Source organism: Ixodes scapularis, unplaced genomic scaffold (assembly GCF_016920785.2).
Source record: "Ixodes scapularis isolate PalLabHiFi unplaced genomic scaffold, ASM1692078v2 PGA_scaffold3__209_contigs__length_174095766, whole genome shotgun sequence".
NCBI lineage: Eukaryota > Metazoa > Arthropoda > Arachnida > Ixodida > Ixodidae > Ixodes > Ixodes scapularis.
Window position 1 is genome coordinate 125395687 of NW_024609868.1, and position 23118 is coordinate 125418804.

General features: G+C 45.1%; 1 protein-coding gene across 1 annotated transcript; it reads right to left on the reverse strand.

Moving 5' to 3' along the window:
• Positions 1-2910: 2910 nt before the first annotated feature.
• LOC120842207 lies at positions 2911-4611 on the reverse strand. Its single transcript, XM_040213230.1, has 5 exons — positions 4502-4611; positions 4220-4426; positions 3667-4126; positions 3073-3248; positions 2911-2989 (listed from the first exon to the last, which is right to left on the reverse strand). The coding sequence occupies exons 1-5, from the start codon at positions 4609-4611 to the stop codon at positions 2911-2913; spliced, it is 1032 nt and encodes a 343-aa protein (XP_040069164.1).
• Between the last annotated feature and the right edge of the window lie 18507 nt (positions 4612-23118).

Sequence of the window (23118 nt, forward strand, 5' to 3'; positions counted from 1 at the left end):
GCACAGTACATTCTTATCTCTTTCCCTTTCGCACGGTTCCACATTTTGTGTCATTTTGTTTTTGACCTCGTCAACAAAACGCCTCGGGTAGTGACGTTTCACCGAAGCTTCCTGTTAATGAGTCATCTCATTTGCGCCATGGAGCTCATTAGATGACACGGTATTTGATCTCTGTACAAACGATCGCACTACTGATTTCTTGTGCTGCACTGGGTGATGGGACAAAAAATCCAAAAAATTATCTGTTTCACATGGTTTGCGGTACACCCCCGTTTCAATCCTGTGGTTCGGCTCGCCTGTTCTTATTACAGATACATCTAGGAAGGGCAATTTGCCCTGCTGTTCTGCCTCGCAAGAAAACTGTATCGCGGGGTGAACACTGTTTAGCTCCGCGCAAAACAGTTTTCTTGCGAGGCAGAACAGCAGGGCAAATTGCCCTTCCTAGATGTATCTGTAATAAGAACAGGCGAGCCGAACCACAGGATTGAAACGGGGGTGTACCGCAAACCATGTGAAACAGATAATTTTTTGGATTTTTTGTCCCATCACCCAGTTCACAAGCAACACAAGAAATCAGTAGTGCGATCGTTTGTACAGAGATCAAATACCGTGTCATCTAATGAGCTCCATGGCGCAAATGAGATGACTCATTTACAGGAAGCTTTGGTGAAACGTCACTACCCGAGGCGTTTTGTTGACGAGGTCAAAAACAAAATGAAACAAAATGTGGAACCGTGCGAAAGGGAAAGAGATAAGAATGTAGTGTGCATCCCCTATGTCAAAGGAGTCTCCGAACCTCTTAGTCGCGCTTTGAGGCCCCTTGGCATCCGAACTGTTTTCAAGCCATACAGAACTATTGGAAATTCCGTTTCCAAACCAAAGGACCCAACCCCGGCGAACGTCCAAAGAGGCGTTATCTACAAATCCCCTGCAGTGACTGCCCAGCGTCCTACATTGGTGAAACCGGACGGAGGAGAGATACCAGACTCAAAGAACACAAGCGTGACGTCACGTACGCATTCCACGCGACGCGACTGAAGACTGAACTGGTGGACCATGCGTGGACAATGGGGCATTCTTTCGACTTTCCGGCCGCGACGACCTTGGCGAGAGAGGACAGATGGGTGCCCCGAAAGCTTCTAGAATCGTGGTTTCTTCGCAGGGACACATCCGTGTGCAACAAAAACCGCGGCCCTCTCCACGAAGCTTACACGGACATTCGTGATAAATAGCGTTGAGTTTAGGTTGAACCCTGCATTTGCTGTGTAACTACTGATGATGCCTCCCGCATGGGAGGCGAAACGTCTAATGAAGTTGTTTTTTCTGTTATGTCAAGTCGGCGTTCTTATTTTAATTATGACGTCTCCCGGCTTTTGGAGTATTTTTACGTCACGTTTGCATACAACACGGCGATTCAAGAAACTACCGGCGTTACACCCTTTCAGCTGGTGCACGGCAGAAAGGTGACGACGATGCTCGACGCCATGCTGCCGCACGACCCGACGGACGACGGCACCGACGATGCCCAGCTGGTCACCCAACGAGCAGAAGAAGTACGACAGCTAGCCCGTCTTCGAATAAAGGACCAGCAACGTGTTGACGCAGGCCGCTACAACCTCCGCCGCCGCGACGTGGAGTTCCAGCCCGGAGAGAGGGTATGGGTGTGGACGCCCATTCGCTGCCGCGGCCTCAGCGAGAAACTGTTAAAGCGCTACTTCGGACCCTACAAGGTCATCCGCAGCCTTGGGGACTTGAACTACGAGGTGCTCCCCGACGGAACTCGACCATCAGGACGCCGCCAGTCACGACCCGAAGTCGTCCACGTAGTTCGACTCAAGCCGTTCTACGCGCGTTAGGATTGAGACACTGCATGTTTATTTCGTTTCACCGTAAATGTTTTAGCCATTTACGTTTTCGTTTCGCTTTGCATCGGGGCGATGCACTTTTAAAAGGGGGGATAATGCCGCCCGCAGAGCCGAAAAAGCAATGCTTGGTCACGGTCCTCCAGAAGATTCCCGTTCATTCTCGCACCAGACGTAACTTTCCCTCTGCTTTGTTATTCTCGAAAGTGTCAGTTCATCCTCGCTTTGAGCGCGCGACGCTCGAACTTTCTTTGCCGAACTTTCGAGATAATAAAGGCCCATACGCACATTCGCGTTTGAGCGCGGTGCGTTCCGTAGCGGCAAGCGGAAGCGTTGCGTTGCGAAGCGCGTACACGCGAAGCTTGTACGCACAGTTGCGTTCAGACTTGTGCCCGTTACTTGTAAAAAGTAATTAATTACAATTACAATTACTTGGTCATCAAAGTAACGGATTACCGTTACAAATTACCGGCTTTAAAATGTAATCGATTAATTACTTCGTTACTTTACTCGATTACTTTTCAATTACTTTAAGCCATACATGCAAAAAAGCGATTTTTCACTTATTATCACTCTATGTGGTAATAAAGCAACTTATTAGCTGTATGTACACAAATATAACTAGCCGTAAATAATGTACAAAGTCGTTCAAGTTTTGTGCTTAGTTTTTATCGCACATCAAGAGCAGTTGCTGTTCGAAGTTGAGGTCGGTCATCTTTCCTCTCTTTCGGGAAAACACGTCACCGGCGCGGCTGAAGAGCCGCTCCACTGATGCACTGGACGGCACCGATGTGTTGTACTTCAAAAAGATCATATGGATCTTCGGGAAGTCCACTAGCTTCTCCAGTGGCATATCGCTGGGGGCGTCCAGGAAGCGGGAAACTTCTGTGCTCCTCGTCGGGTGCGCATTCGCCAGGGCTCCAAAGTTAAAAAAATCGTCGGGTTCTGGGCTTGGGATGTCTTGATCTCCGTTGTGCAGGTGGGAGTAGCATGGCAGAGACGCTTCATCCTCCAGCAACTTATGTACCAGGAGGCGCTTCTCAGCATTCTAAATCCATTTTAACTGGAATTTGGGCAGTACAGCTGACGCAAGTAGCAGCTCCCTACTCTCCATAAGGTGGTCGAACCTTGATATAGAATGCGCGATTAGTCGTTGGCAGTAAAGGCTAAATATGCTATCTATTTTCTATAAAAAAATATTAACTATTACCTCTTTCCCAGGCCCTCGAGGACTGCCTGACACAGCGGCGCACAAATCCGCATGCCCTTCATGATGGCATATTCTAGCCGCCGTTGGAGGACAGACAGCGTCGGTAGAAGATACCCCATGAACATCTGGTCGTCACGTTGCAGCACGTCCAGGGCACAGGCGACAGGTTTCATAACCTTAAAATATTTTATACGTGGAGTAGATGCCTTCCAGTTGCATATGCATTTTAAACATCCGATTTAATTTTGTATGATTGACGTCAGAATGGCTATAGTCCGTTGCAACCTAAGAACGAAGGGCGAGGGTAAGAGGGGCCGGGGAGGAGGAAGCAGACGGAACGCTAAAGAGAGGAGGTTCCCCCTCTCTTCTCCAGCGTGCCGTCAGCTTCCTCCTCCCCCGCCCGTCTTACCCTTGCTCTACATTCTTGGGTTGCAACGGACTATAATAAATTAATGTAAGAATAGCCATGCAGGTGATTGGATATGTACAGATGCAGTCGTTAACAACGATGTAAAATAAGACAAGGCAAGGGCATCGGAACTAATGCTTACTTCTCTGTTACCATCACGTTGAGAGACATTTTTAGGAACGTACCTCGCAGTATTCCTCGATGAAATTGAAGTCCACCGGGTCATTCAGAGGTGGAAGATGGAGTGTGCGGCAGAGTGCTGGTAGATCTTTTCCGTTCCTCCTCAGAGTGAGAAGAAATTCTAATGAATCATACAGCGAGTTCCAGCGAGTTGTTACTGGAGTTGGCAGGTACACGCCGCAGACCTTGTGCACCGTTTCCGCAGCGACTGAGGACTGTCCCTGCTTGGCCCAAAGACACCTGCACTTTCTCATCACGGTTGTAAACGCCTTTGAGAACGCGTCGTCTTCACTTGCGCGTGAAGCATCTACGGTAGACACAAGGTTCAGACAGTGAGCAGCGCAGCGGTGATGCTGAGGTAGACAGATTCCCTCCTCAGTGCTGTCTATGAGCTTGCTTAGGTCAACGCCTTCATTTTCAATCTCCTCGTCCTCCTCGCCCACAGATGACTTCTCCCCGAAGATGCTGTCAACAAAATCATAATAGCTGTATTCGTATCAAATCCATATCACACCTCTCTTGCAGGAAATTTGTAACACACAACAACGCGATTCTTACCGAAATGCTTTGAGAAAATTTGATCCATTGTCAGTGATGACCCTTGTCACCTTGGTTTGGAGGTCGTATTCCTCAAGCACTTCAGAAATTGTAGCGGCCAGAATGTCATAAGTCGCTCGCTCCACAAGCCTTCGGCATGCCAGAACTGCTGACCTTCGCTCCAGTGTGCGTGGCAAAAGCCACAGAACAGTTATGCCAATGTAGCACCTGATGAAAAAAAATAAAAATAAAATGTACATGTTTAAAATTCCTTTTTAAGCTAAACAAACAAGTACGACTTACCTGCGGAAAGTCGTCCAGCAGTCGGCAGTGATGCACACGTAGGCGACATTGGATAGCTCCTGCTTTAAGCGATCCTTCATTGCCATGTACTCTTCTTGTATGCGCGACATCAGCGCTTTACGCGTCAGCACAGTCTTATGGGGGGCAAGTGCTCTTACGAGGTCGACAAAAGAGGGATTTTCGACAATAGAAAACCGCTGCATACCGCCGATGACGAAGTTTACAACGAGTTTGTCCAGTGAAGCTTGTGAGACGGTCCCATCACGAAAATCAAGTCGCAGCTGCTTGGACGGCGGAGTCTCTCTAACGTGATCAACTCCTGCGATGGTGCGTCGATTTTTGATTAGTGCTTCAAAACTGCTCAGCTTGCTCAGGTGCTTCGTCTGTAAAAGAGCCGATATTTTCACGTACTGTAATTATGAGCGTATAAAGCAAAATAAGATGAACAATATGAAAAGGCAAAAACTCAGGCAAGCTGGTGAATGCCGTGTATACATCAACCCGTGACAGGGCATAAGAAACGTATATCCACACACCGTCCCGAAGACAATGTGCGTGTAATCCGCGTTTTTACATTTTTTTTTTTTTTTGCATTCTCTTGGGTTTAAGTATAAGAGGCGGAGAAAAATACCGCGAATGGCGTTTGGGGCCTCCACTGTCAATGAGGAATTGGTTATAAGGCAATTAAATGTGAAGGTGTAATTGGTATTTTGCCACACACCGGTATACGTTGCCCATCGCTGTTGAAACGGACAGTGGTGGGGGATCGAACCCTGCTATGATCCCTGAGTTCTCCAGCGCGAGTCAAACCTCTCCAAACTTTTCTTTATACAGGTTCACAGCCTTACATTGTTGATAGCGCGGCACTGTACCACAAACAAGCGATTGCCGGTTTTCCTCGTTTTTCAGTTATAATCTTGAACGCGAAAAAGCACCAATGTCTTGTTCGCGCTGTATCGCGCAGTTGGAGGATAACTGCATGGCGGAAGCTAAATAACTAAAATATGTGCCCAGTGTCAGTAGCTTCATTGAATGAACTTACTACACTCAATGTCACTTCGAAAACAGCAAGTTTTGCGCATTGTTTATACGCCGCGCGAATTAGTTGTTACGAGATTTGATTGTCGGAGGAAGAAGTGATGCTTTTGGCGTTGGAAACGAGTACGTCTCGAGAACATAACACATATGTAATATAAAATTGCCTTACAAAGGTATATCTCAATTCCCCGCCTAAAGGTGGAAATTAGTAATGCTCCCTGAGGAGCCGGACTTTGTTTTTAATACGGTTCTTGAGGTGAAAACGGAGATATGGTGTCTTTGAGCAACGTTACGTAATTTTGAGGACGAATTCAGCTGAACAATTTTTAAGAGCAAATTAAATTAAATAAAATGAACTTTGAATTCAGTTACGTGCATACTTATTATAATAAGCCCCCTACAGTTTCAAGCAAATATACTTTATCGCATTGAATTCTAATTTTCGTTAAGTCAACACATTGCCAAAAGAACGGTTGAGCACAGCTCACTTCAACTACTATATGTTCTTCAGCTTTAGTTATAGATTAAGACACGCGAACGTAGAAGAAAGGTATGCTGAGACAATGGAAGATATGATAACATATAAAGGGACAATGAAGTTGTTTTTCCCGTTTTACTAAAGCGTCACATCAATATTCCTCAAATGTCAACAGAACCCACACCTTTTTGTTTGAGTGCATTAATCTTAAGAAACAAACAATGAAAACCAAATTCAGCTTTTCCTCTAGACTCGGCAGCAAAATGAATGGTCACTCGTGACAGCTGGTTCGTCAAAAGCGCTGGGGAGTCTGCTCTTTTGACCCTAGCTAGAACAAGCTACCCGGCATTATTTCACAGACTCGTACTGCCAGGGTTTTTCAGAATCACGCGCCTTGGTTGACAATGCTTATTAGCGGGGATATCGACTATACAGAACGCTTTGTCTAGCTCGTTTTTTTTTACAAACCTCTGGGATTGTTTAGCACAAAGTCACATGGGTTGTATTTGTTGCGTCATTTATCTCGATAGAGCCCGGGTCACAGATTAGACGCAAATACCGTGTTAACGTTAGGTTGGAACTAGAATTAAATCGGTGCTTTACTAATTGAAGAGAAGCCTCACTGGAATAACGAGTCAGAATCTCTCAACTAATTATGTTTGTTTTCCCCACAGCTGAAGTTAAACACTGTAGTGGCGTGATAGTTCGATCTGTCCTTGAACATTTCTTAATTGATCTCCTTCACGGCGGTATTTGACTCCGAACGCAAACCCAAATATTCAGTGATAAATTGACCGATAGCCAGCGCTGGCTGTGCGACTCATTGTTGTTTGGAATTCGAGAGTTGGTTTTGATTTAAGTGCGTAGACACTGCGAATCCTCACTTTATAAAGGAAAAGCTTCAAGAAGCATAGAATGAAATATACTGTTCTTACTTATTGTGTTCGTAGCTCCCCGTGCGCTAGGTTGTTTTTACCCACAAAGAAGTATTCAATTAGTGATATTCGACACCAAAATCTTTTTTTTTATAGTTTTTCGATAAATTAATTTACAAACAGTATATTGCTAAGCCCACGACTGTTTATAATTATAAGCCCTATACTTCGTTTCAGCTTAAGTCCAGGAGCAGCCGAAGCTACAAGCGCGAGCACGAAGCTTTGAACAACGTGATTGCACTGCACGAGCGCGCGTGCTTGGCAGTGACACTGAAAGCCCGGGGCTCGCTTTTGTAGCTTCTGCTATGCTCACGCTTAAAGTGGAAACGGATTATGGTACGTTTTAGAAAATCAAATATTTTACCGAATCGCACACCCATATCGCTCCTGTCACACTGGTATGCTTGGAAGCAGCATTATGAGCTGCCGATATCCGAAAATGCAATTTGGGTAAACTCCCTCAGCAACTCGCCGCGGCTCCCCTGAGCTCAAGTAAATATCAACATCTTTATCAACTGTTCTAAGCGTACTTTACGCCGTACGTCAGCAGATACACTAGGGCTGAAAAAAAAAATAACCAAAGGCAATGTTGAGAGTATAAAATTGTGATGCAATCGCCAAATTATGAACTACGCAAAAATCTTACATTTTTAAATCACTGGTTTCCACAAAAAATAAAAAAATAATAATTAAAAAACGCTTACCTTTACGTGTTTTCGTAGGTTCGAATTCGTGGACTTCGCAGATGAAAGAAGCTTTCTTTCGGGGAGGCAGAGCAGGCACTGAAACTCTAAATTCGCAGTTCCCTTGCTGCCTTTCAGCTTAAACATCGGATCCAAGGAGGGCCATGGCGACAGTGGAAGAGACATGCTGAATGCTCGCTGCTGGGACCTCTCGCGCATTTTGTAGCCGTGGATCAGCGAGCTAGAGGCGGGACCTCGGTAAAAAATATTGAACAACCGAAAAAAAAAATTTCATATAGATGAAACATTCCTACATAAGTACGAGGAGAAAAATAGAGTTAAGAGAAAGACAGGATTTGACAAGGGCTACACACCCTACTAAGACGACGAAAACGCGAGGTTCTTGCAACAAAAAAATATATATATAGAAGCAAGAGAAACAGGACAAATTCGCGGAAAACTCATCAGGGGATGTGGTGACTATTGTGAGTGTCGTTCTCCAAGACGACACTAGGTTCGCTTGTAGGCTGAGCTAGGGCTCTGGTGTTTGTCTCTACTTGACCAGAAAGCTGGAAACCTCGAGCCTCCACCACGGGAAGGAAACGACATACTTTCTTTGCCGTGTAACAAGAAAATGTAAGAAAAATGTCACGTAAAAATATCAGAAGGCACTGGAGTTTTAAAATTGTTCCTAGAACTGGACGGCATCTGGCCTTTTGTCCCGTAAAGCCCCGTATTCGGAACTCACAGCGACTCCGATTCCTCCCCCGCACAAAACGCAAACAAGCAAAAAAAAGGGAGGGGAGGCTGACACCCCACCGTCCTCGGTGGACACGAAGTTGTAGTGGCTACTATTTTATTTGAAGAAAAAGACCCGAAGGAAAGCTATTAGTTGAACTTCGAGCTTGTTCTAAGCGTGTTGCTTATGTCTTTATTCACGTCCTTCCGCTTCCAAAATCTGAACGCGGGCTGGGACTGCATCGTACAAACATGTCGATAATGATCTTAGCAAAAAGAAAAAAAAGAAGAAAGAAAAAGCAGACGCAGCAGACCCATCCCACAGTTCCAGTTTGGGAGATGCGTGCCATGTGACATTTTTATGGGCCATTACTCTTCTATTCTTCTTTCGCCCCACTCCGAATCAAGTGCCTAAGGTTCAGAAAAGGCTTCTCTTTCTGAGAAAAAGCGTCCGAAACGCGGCGTTTTTGCATCGTGTAAGCGACGCTTCGGTTGTCTTAAGATGCCTGTCTAGCTGTGTGAAAATTCCCGTTTTCTTTCTTTGAGTACTTTTGTCGGGGCCCTCCCCTTGTTATCGTGCTAAGGGGATAGCAGAGTCGATTCCCCCTTCTGTTTCCCCCTTTTTTTTCCTTTGCCGAGATCCCGTCACAAGCTTTTGGCTTCAGTCTAGGTGCCCCCCCCCCCCCCCCCTCTCCCCCTTCCCGAACTCGGTGACGCTACTTAAAAAACATATTTTTATAATTATGCTTGAAATATTGAAAAAAAAAAAAAATTGAAATAACAAAAAAATGTAACGAGTAACTTGTGGTAATCCGTTACTAAAAAAGTAATGAAATTACGTTAGAAATTACATTTCTAGAAAAGTAACGGATTAATTACAAAATTACTCAAAAAGTAATTAATTACAAGTAATCCCGTTACTTGTAACGGATTACTTCCAAGTCTGGTTGCGTTGCAACGCGGCCGACCGCAGTCAACAGCCAATAAAAGCTTGCTATCGGCGCATTCGCTCAACCAATAGCAATGGACCTCGTTGAGCAACCCAAACAAACATGGCGGCGTCCCGCGGTAGCGCGGATATGGCTGCGGCTCTGCTCGAAAGTGAGCAACTGGAAAATTTGTTCGTCGAGTGTGTTCGCGGGTATGTGGCACGGGCGGGCAACGAGTCTAATATGCTCCTAATTGCACGATCTACCGCCGCGATGATGCTCCTCCTGCGGCGACGACATCCCTGCCACGACTGGGCGCGACCTCTGCTCCGCTGCCGGGAAACCTTCGGGGAGTACTACCACCTCGTTCGTGACATGAGGCTGGACTACGGGGAAGACTTCTTCCAATATTTCCGGATGTCGAGGCAGAGGTGTGTATTTTAACATTAACTTAAGAAGTGTGGCTCCCAGCGAGCCGTTGGGCCATGGGGCCACTTGTGTTTTTATAGATTCAGAGTGTCGAGTTACGTCAAGACGGCACGATATCAGATGCAGTAGAGGGGCGGCGGAGGAAAGCTCACCGCAAAACCGGCAGATACAAAAAAAAAAAGGCTCATCGGCCCTTGTTGCATTCAAATCCTACTGTCACCAGTCAGCTGGGAAGATTTAACCGAACTTGTGATTGCCGGGACACCGGCAATTACATCATAGTGTTACCAGCAGTTACTGTCTTGCTTTTAACCCCCAGCGACTAGTCAGTGGCGGTCTTTACGTATGTATACATATGTGCTATTCTGTGCATAGCGCACGACACACCATAAACACAACATCAGTATGGTGCAGCTACTCATTTTCTCATACCCGTATAAATCCAGCACCATACAAGTCTAATGAATGAGCTACTTTACTTCGCAATACTATATTCTAAAAATCAACTTTTATGCAGTAAAAAAACATTTGATGTTTCGTTTGTGGTTACTGTGTCAGTACACTGTTAATGAGTTTCTTCACTGTGCAAAACCCACACTATGCAGTGAACTCACTAAAGGGTTTTGGCCCATTTGTTTATTGTTTTGCTGTTAAATACAGCTGCTCTCAGCTGTATTATGGTTTATTGCTGCCATGGCCACCGTTTGTACCAGCGTGGAACAGCAGCTGTTCTTTTCATAGACGCTAGATTAGACCTAGTACCGAGCTCTCTTGGTCTGCTGAATGTTGTCTTAGAGCTGTTTTGAATTGTACCAATGCAGCCCTGGCAAATATTGCAAATATGTCAAGAATACAAACATAAAAAATGTTGGCCCTTTATTGCACGGGTCTTTCGGCTGTGTTATTTCCTGGAGTTATATCCTTTGGTGCTTTTGCAAGAATGGAGAAAAGGTTAGGGGATATCTCGAGATATTACAATTGGTGCACTTGAGGTACTATTGTAGCTCTTTTTATGGAGCTTGGGGGAGTTCATACTCTTTAGTAAATTATTACACAAGAGAAAAAATTGTGAAAATAATTTGGATGGCAATTTCACCCGACTATTCAAGAGCTTCATGGCATTCCTTATAGCAATGATGAAATGTTGCTGATTCATGCATGTCAAAGCATTCATGTGGAGACAGGTCTAGGCCAGCTCGTCGAAAACCAACTCCTCGACAGCCAACTCGTCGGCGGACCATTCGTCAAATAGGCCCATTCGTCATAGGGCAACTCGTCGAAGAGGCCAACTGGTCGCCGCATTTTTAAAGCCAAATTCGTCATTTTTGTCCTCAAATGTTAAAGCAAATACTGCCTTATTATAATCCGTGTTCTGTCTTTCGTAAAAAAAAAAAAAAGTATGCAATCGGCGCTCTTTAAAAAACTGACCTCCAGTCTTCTCTCTCTTGTCAAAGGTAACAACTTGCCATTTTCGCCACTTTCACGGTGCAGTGGGGCACGGTCATTACGTCGCTCTTGTATCACTGGGGCACGTGTTAACCTACCCGGCACATCAGTTGACGCCGCCTCACGGCGACGGCCTGCGGCGGCTCATTGCAAAATAAGTAATGAAGAAATAACAAAAGGATTCTCATGAGATGACACATCTTTCAACCTGTCTAAAAGTTCTCTCCTATCTTTGCCCTCTTGTAATTTCTAGTTCAATTTTGTAACTTAACAAGGACGCTGTCCCTAGTCCAAACGCGAATAAGAATTTAGGTCAAAAGATAAAAAGGAGCCACAAACTTTTACCTCGGACCGTCATTCAACCGATTCGACGAATTGCCGTTCGACCGATTTCCCCTTTCGAAAAGTTGCCCTTCGACGAATTGCCCTATTCGAGGGATGGGCTTTCGACGAGTTGGCTTTCGAGGAGTTGGCCGTATCCCGCTGAGTGCAAGGTAGTGAATAATGTATTTGTGAGTTACTAAATCTGTTTTGTCTACAGATTTGACCACCTTCTCTCATTGGTGGGCCCACTTCTCCAGAAGAAGACAACCTTCTGGAGGAAACCAATTTCCCCAGTGGAAAGGTTGAGCCCGACAATCAGGTATGTCAAAATTCATCTACTGTGATGACTGGAGTTCTGTTAGAAGAGAGGGTCTTGCCACTAATTTGAAATTAGGCCTATACTTTATACATTTTATTCATTTTTGTAGTATAATCAACACCTCTCCACCTTCAACTGCCGCAAATATAGAAATGTCTGAATTTAAGGTATTACAATTAGAGTATTGGCCAGTTTCTTCATGAGGCTTCAATTTAACAAATCAAGACAGTAGGAGGTGCAAAAGTAAAGATGAGTGTTCATTCTTTATGAACCAGGTGGAAAGCTACGAACCAAAAACTTGACAAGGCAATGATCCATGTGCCCCTTCCATGCAATAGTTCTCTAAAAAACTCCTGGGTTCCCAGGAATCCAGTAATCTGGCTCAAGTGACAGGGGACAACAAGGGGGTCAAGTATAGAGTTGACCTGTGTCACAGCAGAAGAAGGTCAGCTCGTGCAGTATAATAAAACAATATTCAAATAGTATAGGTTGACCTTGATATCTAAGGAGATGGAAGGAAAGAAAAATCGTACAATCACTTATTTGATAACATGCCTAGTTACCCTAGCTAAAACTCGCTTGTCAACTCTGTTGGCCATGTCCCCATCCATACTTTAAGAGCTGTTGCCCACGTGCCTCCAAGCCATGGCAGTTGCCTTGTGCTATTTCGTAGAGCTTCACCGCCTCGCACCAGTGCCTTTGCGTGATGCTTCACAGTGCAGCATTGGCTCGCTCATGAAGCTTCACCGCTTTGCACTGGCATGCTCAGAAAAGTATCGGATAGCTTTATGGAGTAAAAAATATTGCTCGCTATTATAGATAAAGTTACTTCAGTGTTGTGAATGGGTCGATATCTACTTTAAGAAAAGCAGTGGCAGAAACAAAGTACCTTGTTATAAATGTCCATGAAGTGACTACTGTTTCAGCAGTGTTAAGGAGTCACTTTACATTTGTATGTGGTACTATTGCTTGGCAATGTTTCAGGTACCTTGCTCACGGTACCTTGCTCAGGTAATATGCGCTGCAAGCTACCGGATTGGATGGACAACAGCAAGCGAAATAATCCAAGAGACATGTCAAGCCCTGCGTAAGGTTCTGGAACCGCTGTACCGCCCTGCAAGTATCCCATTTTTGCTTTTTAAGGTGTAAGTTTTATGGTTCTGTGAGGAATAAGATGTATTCGCATCCTACTTTCCTCAAAATAAGACCTAAGAAAAGGAGACTTTTTGCACGACCCCAGCAATTTACACCCAAAAACACAGACTGTGTGGGTAAAAAATATATTCCGAAAAAAGACTAGAATTCGAAGAAAAATAAACCCTAACGCTACTTTCAATCTTCGAGCATGGACTGCAAGGGAAAGACGGAGAGCTGTGCTGTCATACCAAGAGTGGAATGGTGCAAACATTTGTTTCTTTTATGTCATGAATAACTGTTCTTGGCTGATTTAATATTTCTTTTAACTATGTGCTGATCAGTTCCTTGTCGTGGCTAGGCACATCTATTTTTTGATATGCATACTATGTTCACTGAATTCATAGCCATCGAATAGTTGGGGTGACGTCTGCTAATCTAGCTCTTATGTCAACATTCCTAACTGGGGCTCATATTGACGTTGCTGTGTTCCGCCCTAATCCAGGGTTCATGCACACCTCTGCTAAGCAATACTGCTTCCCTCCGTATGCGTTCATATAGTATAATATTTATTAAAAAAAAAAACATTTCTGTTTGGAGGGGTCAGAGCACAATAGGCAATAGCGAGTTCCATAAGCCAAAGGGAAGGCGAGTGAATTCAACCAGCCCCCTATTACAAATCAATGCAGTCTTTTGTACGGGAGCTGCATGAACTTTGATTTGAATGAGGCCCGGGCTGCTGTCGGTTATTAAAACAGTCGGGCTTTCAAGGGTTTACATCACTGAGGGAATGCTTGGAAATGAGTAAATGCCTCTGACCAACACTACGTTTAGACACCTGTAATCATTTAGTCGTTTAGGTTGAGCCGACACTTGCAGGAGTCTTTTATAGACCAACTCATGTTTACAACCAAACCGGAGCACCCCTAGCAGACGCCACCGGAGCTGCGCAATGGCGATGCAGTGTAGGCAAGAAACTCGCCGTCACCCATAAACAAACCATTGGAAGGCTTTTTTTTTTTTTTTTTAGCGTCGGTGTGAGTCCTCGTGCTTTTTTTTCCGCGTTAGAATTGTTGATTCCACGTTTTCCTGGCAATGTCTGATTACTTGAGCGGCCTCAGCCAAATTAACGAGGCTTTTTACACCGCAAAACGTCATGTGAATAATGTGACATGCGGCGATTCATTCTGCGTGGATGCTGCAAAATGGGCGCTAAAGCCCGATTCGCATGATGAGTTTCTGCTCGCTGTTTTCAGTTACGACGTCGCTCGGGCTGCAAAAGTGTGGACCGTCACCGAGCTGGTCGACGTCGATACTGAAAATTGTAAGCAAAATCGAAAGAAGTTAATCAGGCATAACAAGTCGGTGATGGCCACTGGTAACAATGATCAGCATCTCCTTGTATCTACTATTACACTGAGCTTGCATACACCAAACCACCTTCAAGCCTAAAAGTCTTTTGAGGCCTGCACTTACTTCTTACCACGGGCCGCTGTCGTTTGAACGAACAGACAAGCAGAAACGTTTGAAAGAGTAGATGACAGTTCGAACGATCAGGCAGCTGTTTCAACTTGAAGACACACTGAACATAGTCTGCAGGTGGTCTGTACAACTTGGCGGTTTTTCCGCATTCATGTTGGAAGAAAAAAAAATCCGTTGAACACAAGTATTTGTGAATGCAACCCAAAGTGCTCCCCGCACGAGCAATCGTTGTCCGACGGCATCTGGTTTTTATTTTTCACGGCACCTATCAACATTCTTTGACAAACCGAGCAGGCAGAAAACACACAAAGAGTGACCTTCAAACCTTTCCCGACTCTTTTGGTACAGGCCCAGTCACAGCGTTTTGACGAGATGGCAGGTTTTTGACTAGTTTCTTTCAAAAGAACACAGGAATGCACGTCCCGCATGATGACCTCCGCCCACAACCCCAGACTGGATGTGTGCCTGAGGTGCCACCACCATGCCGTGACTTAACAGAACCAAGTTTTTGTATAGAGTTTTAAAGGCCTTCCAAGGCCTGTATAGCCTTGCTGACGCAGCAGTCCCAGATGCAGAAAACATACCGTATTTACTCGAGTAATAGTCGCATAGTTTATGACGAGAGCCTGAGGGTTTGCTTTTCCGTGGAGCTCGCAGATTGCCAAACACCGCGTTCGACAGCATGATTCCAGCTGTTTACAGGACAGAGATAACGTCTTCGTGCCAAGGTATCATCTTTGAGGATTGCATTTGTATGGAGAATCGTGTTCTCTATCTGGCTATTCGCTATGTTATTTATGCGCAACGCAATGATTGGCTGTATATGTGTTCTGTGGGAAAGTAGACGCAACGGCCTTGTTCATAAATAGTGTGGCTATTACTTCAGTAAATACGGTAGCATAGGCTATCTGTCAGAGCCACCCACGCTTCTACCCACATCTCAAAGGTCGAGATAGGCCAAGAGTGACATATTGCTGACATTTTTTTTACTGAAAGTCTTGGGATGCAGTATTACTACTTTATGCAGCTAATATTTGGTCATTGTGTTGGCACAACCTACAAGCTTACGCTAGGGTGGCAGCCACTGAAGCAATATTGATAATCTACCGTTCATGCATGAAAACAAGTGTTCACAGGGGGACATACCTCTGAAAAGCTGTGCTGACTTTTCCTTACGTATGTTTAAGCCTTGGAAAACTGTTTACTGCGAACTACTGCTGCCATGTGGTTTAACTTGAGTCACCTTTCTTCTAGGCCCCCAACACTGCGCAGTGGGAGCGCATTGCAGCAGAGTTTGAACGGCAATGGAATTTCCCCAACTGCGTCGGTGCCTTGGACGGCAAACATGTGGCCGTCCAGTCTCCCCCTGGTGCAGGGTCGGACACTTATAATTATAAGGGGTTTCACAGCATCGTGCTAATGGCCAGCTGTGATGCCTGGTAGATGTTGGCAAGCCAGGACGCTACAGTGATGGTGGCGTCTTTTGTGACTCCGACATGGGAGACGCCATCCTCTCAGGCACAGCAGGCCTCCCTCCGCCAGGACCCTTGCCGGGGACCAGGACAAAACTGCCATTTGTGTTTGTGAGCGACGAGGCGTTCCCCCTGCTCACCAACCTGATGCGCCCTTTTCCTCGAAAGAACCTGAAGTTGTTGCAAAAAGTCTTCAACTACAGGCTTTCTCGAGCGAGAAGGGTCATTGAAAACACGTTTAGGATCCTCGTCGCACGCTGGTGCATCTTCAGACAACCGATCCAGGCATGTCCCGCGACACTGGAGGCGGTTGTATGGGCATGCGTCAGCCTCCACAACTACCTCAGGGTATGCGACGAGGCAGAAAGGGGGGAGCGCCTCTACTGCCCTGCTGGCTACGTTGATAGCGAGGGCTACCTGGGCGAGACAGTGAGAGGCCAGTGCCACACTGACAGTAGTGACGGTAGTGCTCTGTCAGACGTGGGCCAAGTAAGCTCGAACATGCATGCGAGCGATGCCAAAGGTATAAAGCACAAGTTCGCCAAATTCTTCTGCACGCGCCTTGGAGAAGTATCCTGGCAATACAGAGTAGTGTTCCGAGGAGCAGCACCTGTTAACCATTAGGATTGCTTAAGGGGCAGTAAACCACTTTCTGCAATACTATAATTATGGTCACAACTCAGCACTTGAATATAATGTTAGACTTTTAAAGGGATACTACAACGAAATTTCAGCGCTCATTTTTTTGGTCTATATGTGTTCAAAGGAGCAGTAATCACATCGAACATACCAATATCTTGGTAAAAAAGTCACGAAAAGGAATTTTAAAACGAAATAAACGATTAGCAAAGAGCACCTAGTGGATGTCGCTAACGCCTCGCTTGTAATGCCCGTCTAGGAACCTTGACAGCTAGTGACGGAGGTTGTCTCGCCTCCGGCCACGACGAGAGAAAGGGGGAACGAGGAACTCCCCTCTTCCCGAGAATGCCTTTTGTGTGTCGCAGAAGTCGCTATTGTCCCCCTACAAGATTATAGAAGATTAACCCGTCTCTAAAAATTAGTACAAAAGCAGCCGCTTCGGTGGCTGGAACGACTAGACCATTCTCTCGACGCCAGCCTCGCCGTAGCTTTGCTCGTCTTGAGACGACCTATGTCACGATTGCGTTGGATGTCACGTGGTCTCCGCTGGGCCTTCTCCGAGCGCTTGTCAGAGTGGGCCGTTTACAACGAAAAATACAGCCACCAGACTCAAAATAGAAACGTGCGATAGTCATTTACGGATATTTTGGATCATATTCAACCTATTTGTGAACACGACGGTAATATTTCAAATATTGTTGAAGTATCCCTTTAAAGCAATAGCTTTATGGGCGACACTTTGCAGAGATATTTCCCTTGCCATCACCACGCGCCCAAAGAATGGAAAAACCCTTTTCTTCCCTCTTGCCACGAGGAGAGGGAGGTCGGGACTTCCCGTCCACTGTGCCGCGTGAAGCGAGCGAAAAAAGCAGCCCTGGCGTCTCCCCAAGAATTGCACGACGAAGGGAGAACCAAGGGAGAACCATCGTAACATCGGCTTGAAATACTTGTTTGCAGCAAACATTACTCGTGTTATGCGAATTCCCACTTTGGTAGTATCCAGTTAATACGCATAATGTTGGATGATTTTAAAAACCCACGCTTACCCACTTCACAAATCACTGATGGCGGTCGTCAGTGGAATCCACGACGCCAATTACGACGGCTACGAAAATTAACCATGTCGCACCTTCGTCCTCAGAAACATGACGGCACCCCTCCACCCACATTGCACAACCATGCTACAGCTATCACTTTTGTTTCCTCACATATTGTGGGTGAAAATTTTTTTTTTTAGAACGCTAGAGCTTATAGATTGAGTTATAGCCATGAATATACTATTGCAGAATGTGATTTAGTGCCCCTTGAAGGACAAATGCCAGGCTTGCAAGGAACTCGTGTACATTATAGGGTGAAACAAGTGGATGAGATGCTGTAGGATGACTTGGAAAAAGTGACTCTCGCACATAGACAGTTAGAACTATTGCCAAATGTGCACTGAGCAGGTCAGCTTTACCATGTGAAATTTCAAGGCATAGTTCTCTTTCTATAAAAATGATTGACAAACCTTTCACAATCAACAGGGCGTGTTCGCAGGCGACTGAGTCAGCGACGCTACTAACTTGTGGCGCCATCTCCTGATATGTGTAGCAAGCAGACGACGCTAACTCAGTCGTGTGCGAACATGCCCTAATGACTTTTAAAAGTTTGTTGCCATTTGTTTAAGGGGAAGAGAACTATGCCTAGAAATTTTACACGGTACAGCTAAAGGCCCGTTCACACTCTTGCGACCGAGTAAGAGCGAGAGACCAGACCGGTTTTTAAGCCTCTTGCGCTCTCTTAGGACCAGCTTTGCACTGCAGCGCATCCGGTCCTAAGAAGTCATAAGAAAATTAAAAACCGGTCTTGTCTCTTTCGGTCGCACTTGGTTGCAAGAGTGTTAATGCCGCTTAACCTGTTCATTGCACATTCGGTGAAGGCGTGAACATTCTGTGGGTAGGCGGCAATTTTTCTTACTCGTTTAACAGCACGACATCCACTTATGCCGCCTTGTATAACTCTGAAATTGTACTAAGCACCTTCAATTTACCTAAGGTGACAAACCTAGCTATGTACAGGAATATAAAGGGCCTACTCAAAGCACATGGCCAAAACAATACCTGGCAAGACCATAGCACGCATTATGCGTTCCGACGGGAGCGACACTCAATAACATGGCCAAACTGAACCAGTGTCACACTGACAAAGCACACCCCTTCTCTCGAAACAATAAAAAATTTCTCGAAGCATAAGCAGCCCCTCCCCCCCTCTGAGTGGGCATTTCATTTTGCTGGAAGCCCGGTAAACATTTGTACCGATTAATTAAAGGGGCTGTGCAGCAATCCTAACGTCTAAAGAATTTGCAGCTTGCATTTTTTATGTTGTTTGCCTTGGCACAAGCGAGAGAAAATGTGCCACTTCGCCCGAAATATCGCATAACAAAAATAAAAAATATCTATTTCTCTAGATCTGCGGCATGCAGGTAATATGTGATGGTCATAGGAACTACGGTGACATTATTCGGAGTACACAAGCTTTTTTGGCGCCACCTATCTCAAGTGAACATAACCATTTCCTCTGCCATTGCCCTACTCATCATCCTACGGCAAACAATCTTGTCTCAATTGCTAGCCAAATCGGACCTTGAGAAGTCAACAGGTGTGGAGGGAGGGCAGGAAGCCCTGAAGATGGAACAATACGTGGCACCCAGAGAGGTGTTAGTGTGCACCAACCTTCAAAATGTTTTTTTTTTCTTTTTTAGTGGGAGCTGATTTACTTCAAAAGAAATGTTATTGAAATGAGATGAAATTCGCCAAAATATAACAATTGTTGCACTGCCCCTTGTAACATGAGAAGGCAGAATACATCAATCTGTGTTTTTAATCCCATTTTCGTTCCTATTGCAAAAAACTCTCTTCTTTTCAGAGTAACGTGCAGTGCTATAATCTGTTATGCTTCTTTTTTTTCTTTTTTGTGTGTAAATTATATATTAGTAGAATTGCAGAAAATAAAGTTATTGCCTAAGCCATAACAGATGCGTCACTGATGCAACTTATAAAAAAACTGCAATGTTGGGGAGGAACCCGCACCCCGAGCAGCAGCAGCAGCATTCGGCTGGGGCTCGTGTCCTCCCGTAGCCCGAGGAGGATTTCTTTTGTAGCCATTTCAGCCTGCATGAACAAGGCAGCATGCATTGTGCATGTGTCCAGCACATAGGCTGAAGCGGGTCAAGCTCCCATCCTATGCCGACTGCTTTCACGAAAGATCCAGTCTGTTGCCCTCCTTCAACATCAAGTCCTCGGGCCTTCTATTGGGTAAACACGGATCTCTGGGGGAGAAACGAGCTGGAGATAGCACCCCCTCCAGTTGGATCTCACTGCCAATAACACGAGCCTCGGAAACATGTGCTAAGCAGTAGCAGTAGGGCAGTGCTTTGGGTAAATCCCAAAGTACTTATGGGCAAATAATGTCCACAGATGTGTGACCTAGCAAGCAGGGCAGCTATGGGCTGCAATTTTGTCTTGGAGCCACCCTGGCTGTATATGTATCCATGCAAGGTCACTGTGAAGTTATATGTTCTGCAATGACGTGACTCACTGCCATCACTTTGGAACATTACTACGAATTTATTAAAGCACACATTTGAAGTACAAAAATGTAGTACAACTTGTCACAGCAAAACGGTGGATTGAGTGAGGCTTTATGGCAAACAATCCAAGGCTATGATGCACCAGATGCAGACTGTTTCAAAAAAGGTTTCAGAAAAGAAAAAAGGTTGAGTACCTGTAGATAGATTAAAACTGTGCGCACGATTCGTAAATTGGTATGGGCATGTCGTTTGAATATGAAATTATAATGTAAAAGACAAACATCTCTCGCAGCAAAATGGAGAGAACATTGAGAGAGTTTGAAGTACAAATGTAAATTCACTTATCATAGAAAAATGAAGGAAACATTGAGGTAGTTCGAAGTACAAAATGTAAATTCACTTATCACAGCAAAATGTAGGAAATATTGAGGTAGTTTGAAGTACAAAGCAACACTTTGAATTGTGCACTGTAAAGGCACTTAGCACACCAAAATGGAGGAAACATTGACACAGTTTATAAATTCTTCTCAACACAGCAAAATTATGCAAGTACAGTATGTTGACATGCAAAATTTAGAAGTAAAAAAAAACAAAAAAAAACATGCAAAGCAACGTATGAAGTGCAGTGAAGCTTTTTACAATGGTGCATTTCTTATACCTGAAGTCTGGAAGTGTAAGGTTACCGAAAAAAAAAAGGCAAGAGAAGGAAAACTTCGTTTTTGTAATGCAGAGAGAAAAACTGAAATAAAATGTCCGTAGACATGGCACCACATGCAACAAAATGTGAAAGCTTCGAGATGAACAGCCGAAAGGAAATGAGAGTGTGTGCGACACCTGTTGCAAGTACCAGCATCAACCAGATTGTTTGTTTCCACTTTCCCACCTTGGGCACAGGAATAAAATGATTTTGTTTTCTTGCACAACTTTACAAAAATTTACTTGCAAAATATTAGTATAAGAGATGCTCTACCTAAAGACACCTTTGTGAAAGGTTTCATTGCACTATGTACAGAGTGGACCACTTTTAAAAGGAACATCAGAATGTGTTGCCAGTGCTCCGCACCGTGCCGGCTACTGACACCCGGGGAAGCTTGGTGCAGACACATTGAGCACCAGAGGCAGTGCGTGCCACACGTCGTCTGCTACTGCATGCTACGGCGTAGGCGCAGTGAGTGAGAGCGGTGCAGTAGCAGAAAACGTGCTGCATGCACCGCCTCTGGTGCTCACTGCGTCTGCACCAAGCTTCCACGGGTGCCAGCAGAACAGACTCCACACCTGGACATCAGCAATAACATAGCTTGCTTTTCCATACCATATTAAAAATAAAAGATGGGCATGGCATAGACTAAGTTTCTACAAGGTTTCCATGTTATCTAGGTTTACTTATGTTCAAATTTAGGGATATTTTTCTGGGGCTGGTTTCTTGCCACAAATTCTGTAGTGAACAAAAAGAAAAGTTTGCTGTAAGAAACAGGACAGGCATGCATTTCCTCCTGGGAATATGCATGCGACCTGAATACTTGGAAAATGTACTGGTCCAGACAAGGGAAGGACTAGACGAAATGAGAATGGTTCCCAAAGAAATCAGCAGCCTCACAAACAGTTGAGTGCGAGCGGTGTTCTGGGTCAACAAAATGAAGTTGTTAAACAAAAAATAGATTTATTTCTTTTAATTTTCATATAAATAGAGTAAAAAATTGCCACCATGCCCGACATTATGCAGACACTTATCTCCGTTAGATAGAAAAAAAATGGATTCTCTCATGCCTTGTCATTTACGCTATCCCGAAGCTCGAGGATAGTTTCATAAAAACGCGCTTTTGCTACGATTTGCAGGTGGGGCGGAAGCATCGTTTCAAGGTTGTTAGCAATACTAACTGCAAATGCAATGCTAGGTTTGCTGAGGTCCAGGTGTGGCCTCGTGCACGTGCGTGCCATTTTCCGCGTAGAATCCTGCAGGAGGTGCAGAAGCCCAGACTCCTCTTGCGCGCGAGTTTTTCTAGGACTTAAACGGACTCGTTTCGCAGGAGGGGGCCCCGACTGCTGTGACGTCGACGCCCTCGACTGCTGGGACATGGACGCCCTCTGCCCTCCACCTCCATTTCTATGAGTAGGGTTAGCATCTGTTGGTGATGCTGCTGCTATGCCTGGTGGTACTAGCTGCTCTGAGGTAGGCAACTGGCCGCTCTCCTCCAGTTCCAGCAGCGCCACGCACGTTGCCGATGGTTCGATGTCATCTAAATCCTGCAGAGGCGGTCGCTTGCATAGAACACAGAAACGGGAATGCAAACTACGACATAACGTTTTTGTGTGGAACTTTCACACAGAAACAAACTTGAATTTGAATCATCAGCTGGACGGTAGTAATAAGAAAGGGCAAAGGCAGCACTACAGCTAGGGGGGGGGGTATAAAATAAGAAAGGGGGTTTAATGGCGATGCGAAATGTTATTCTCCAGGCAGGGAAAAGACTCGCATAGCCAAAGGGGAGAGAAAAGGAAAGATGTGGATTGAGATGGGTTGAATAAAATATTTTGGAAGTTACTAGGAAAAAGCGCCAATCAAATTATTTGTAGGATAGAGGGAGGGGGGGGAGGGGCAAAGCGTTGCTAACACACAACTAAAACATGGTTCAAAGTAAACGTTCGATAAAACGCGCAAGCGCCAACAGTCGCTCAATCGCTCCCAACACAACAACAGCTCCAGAAACCTCGGGGTATTTTAAAATGGAGAGTCTTCAGCAATATGAGGGGCCCTTTTGGAGCATGTGGCCAAGACAGTGACGGGCAGGGGTGCGACATGTTTTGCGGACAGTCTCATATCGTTCCACGTTGAATGAAGTGCGATAATGAAACCAGCTGAATCAGTGCACAAGGGCTGAAGGGATTTATCTCTTCTGAGCACTATAGAATTTCCTAAGGTGAGAGTATCGTCCCCACCAGCCTCTGTCCCACCAATGTGCTCGAAGTGTGTTTTTCATATTGCTGGAGACTGCGTCCACTATA

Bases quoted from the DNA above. Each gene is read 5' to 3' on its own strand.
- LOC120842207 (XM_040213230.1), bottom strand. From the start codon at position 4,611: ATGTCGCGCATACAAGAAGAGTACATGGCAATGAAGGATCGCTTAAAG. The intron at 4,427-4,501 runs GTAAGTCGTACT...TTTTTTCATCAG, and splicing joins TGCTGGACGACTTTCCGCAG to GTGCTACATTGGCATAACTG. The intron at 2,990-3,072 runs GTAATAGTTAAT...TTCTATATCAAG, and splicing joins CTCGAGGGCCTGGGAAAGAG to GTTCGACCACCTTATGGAGA.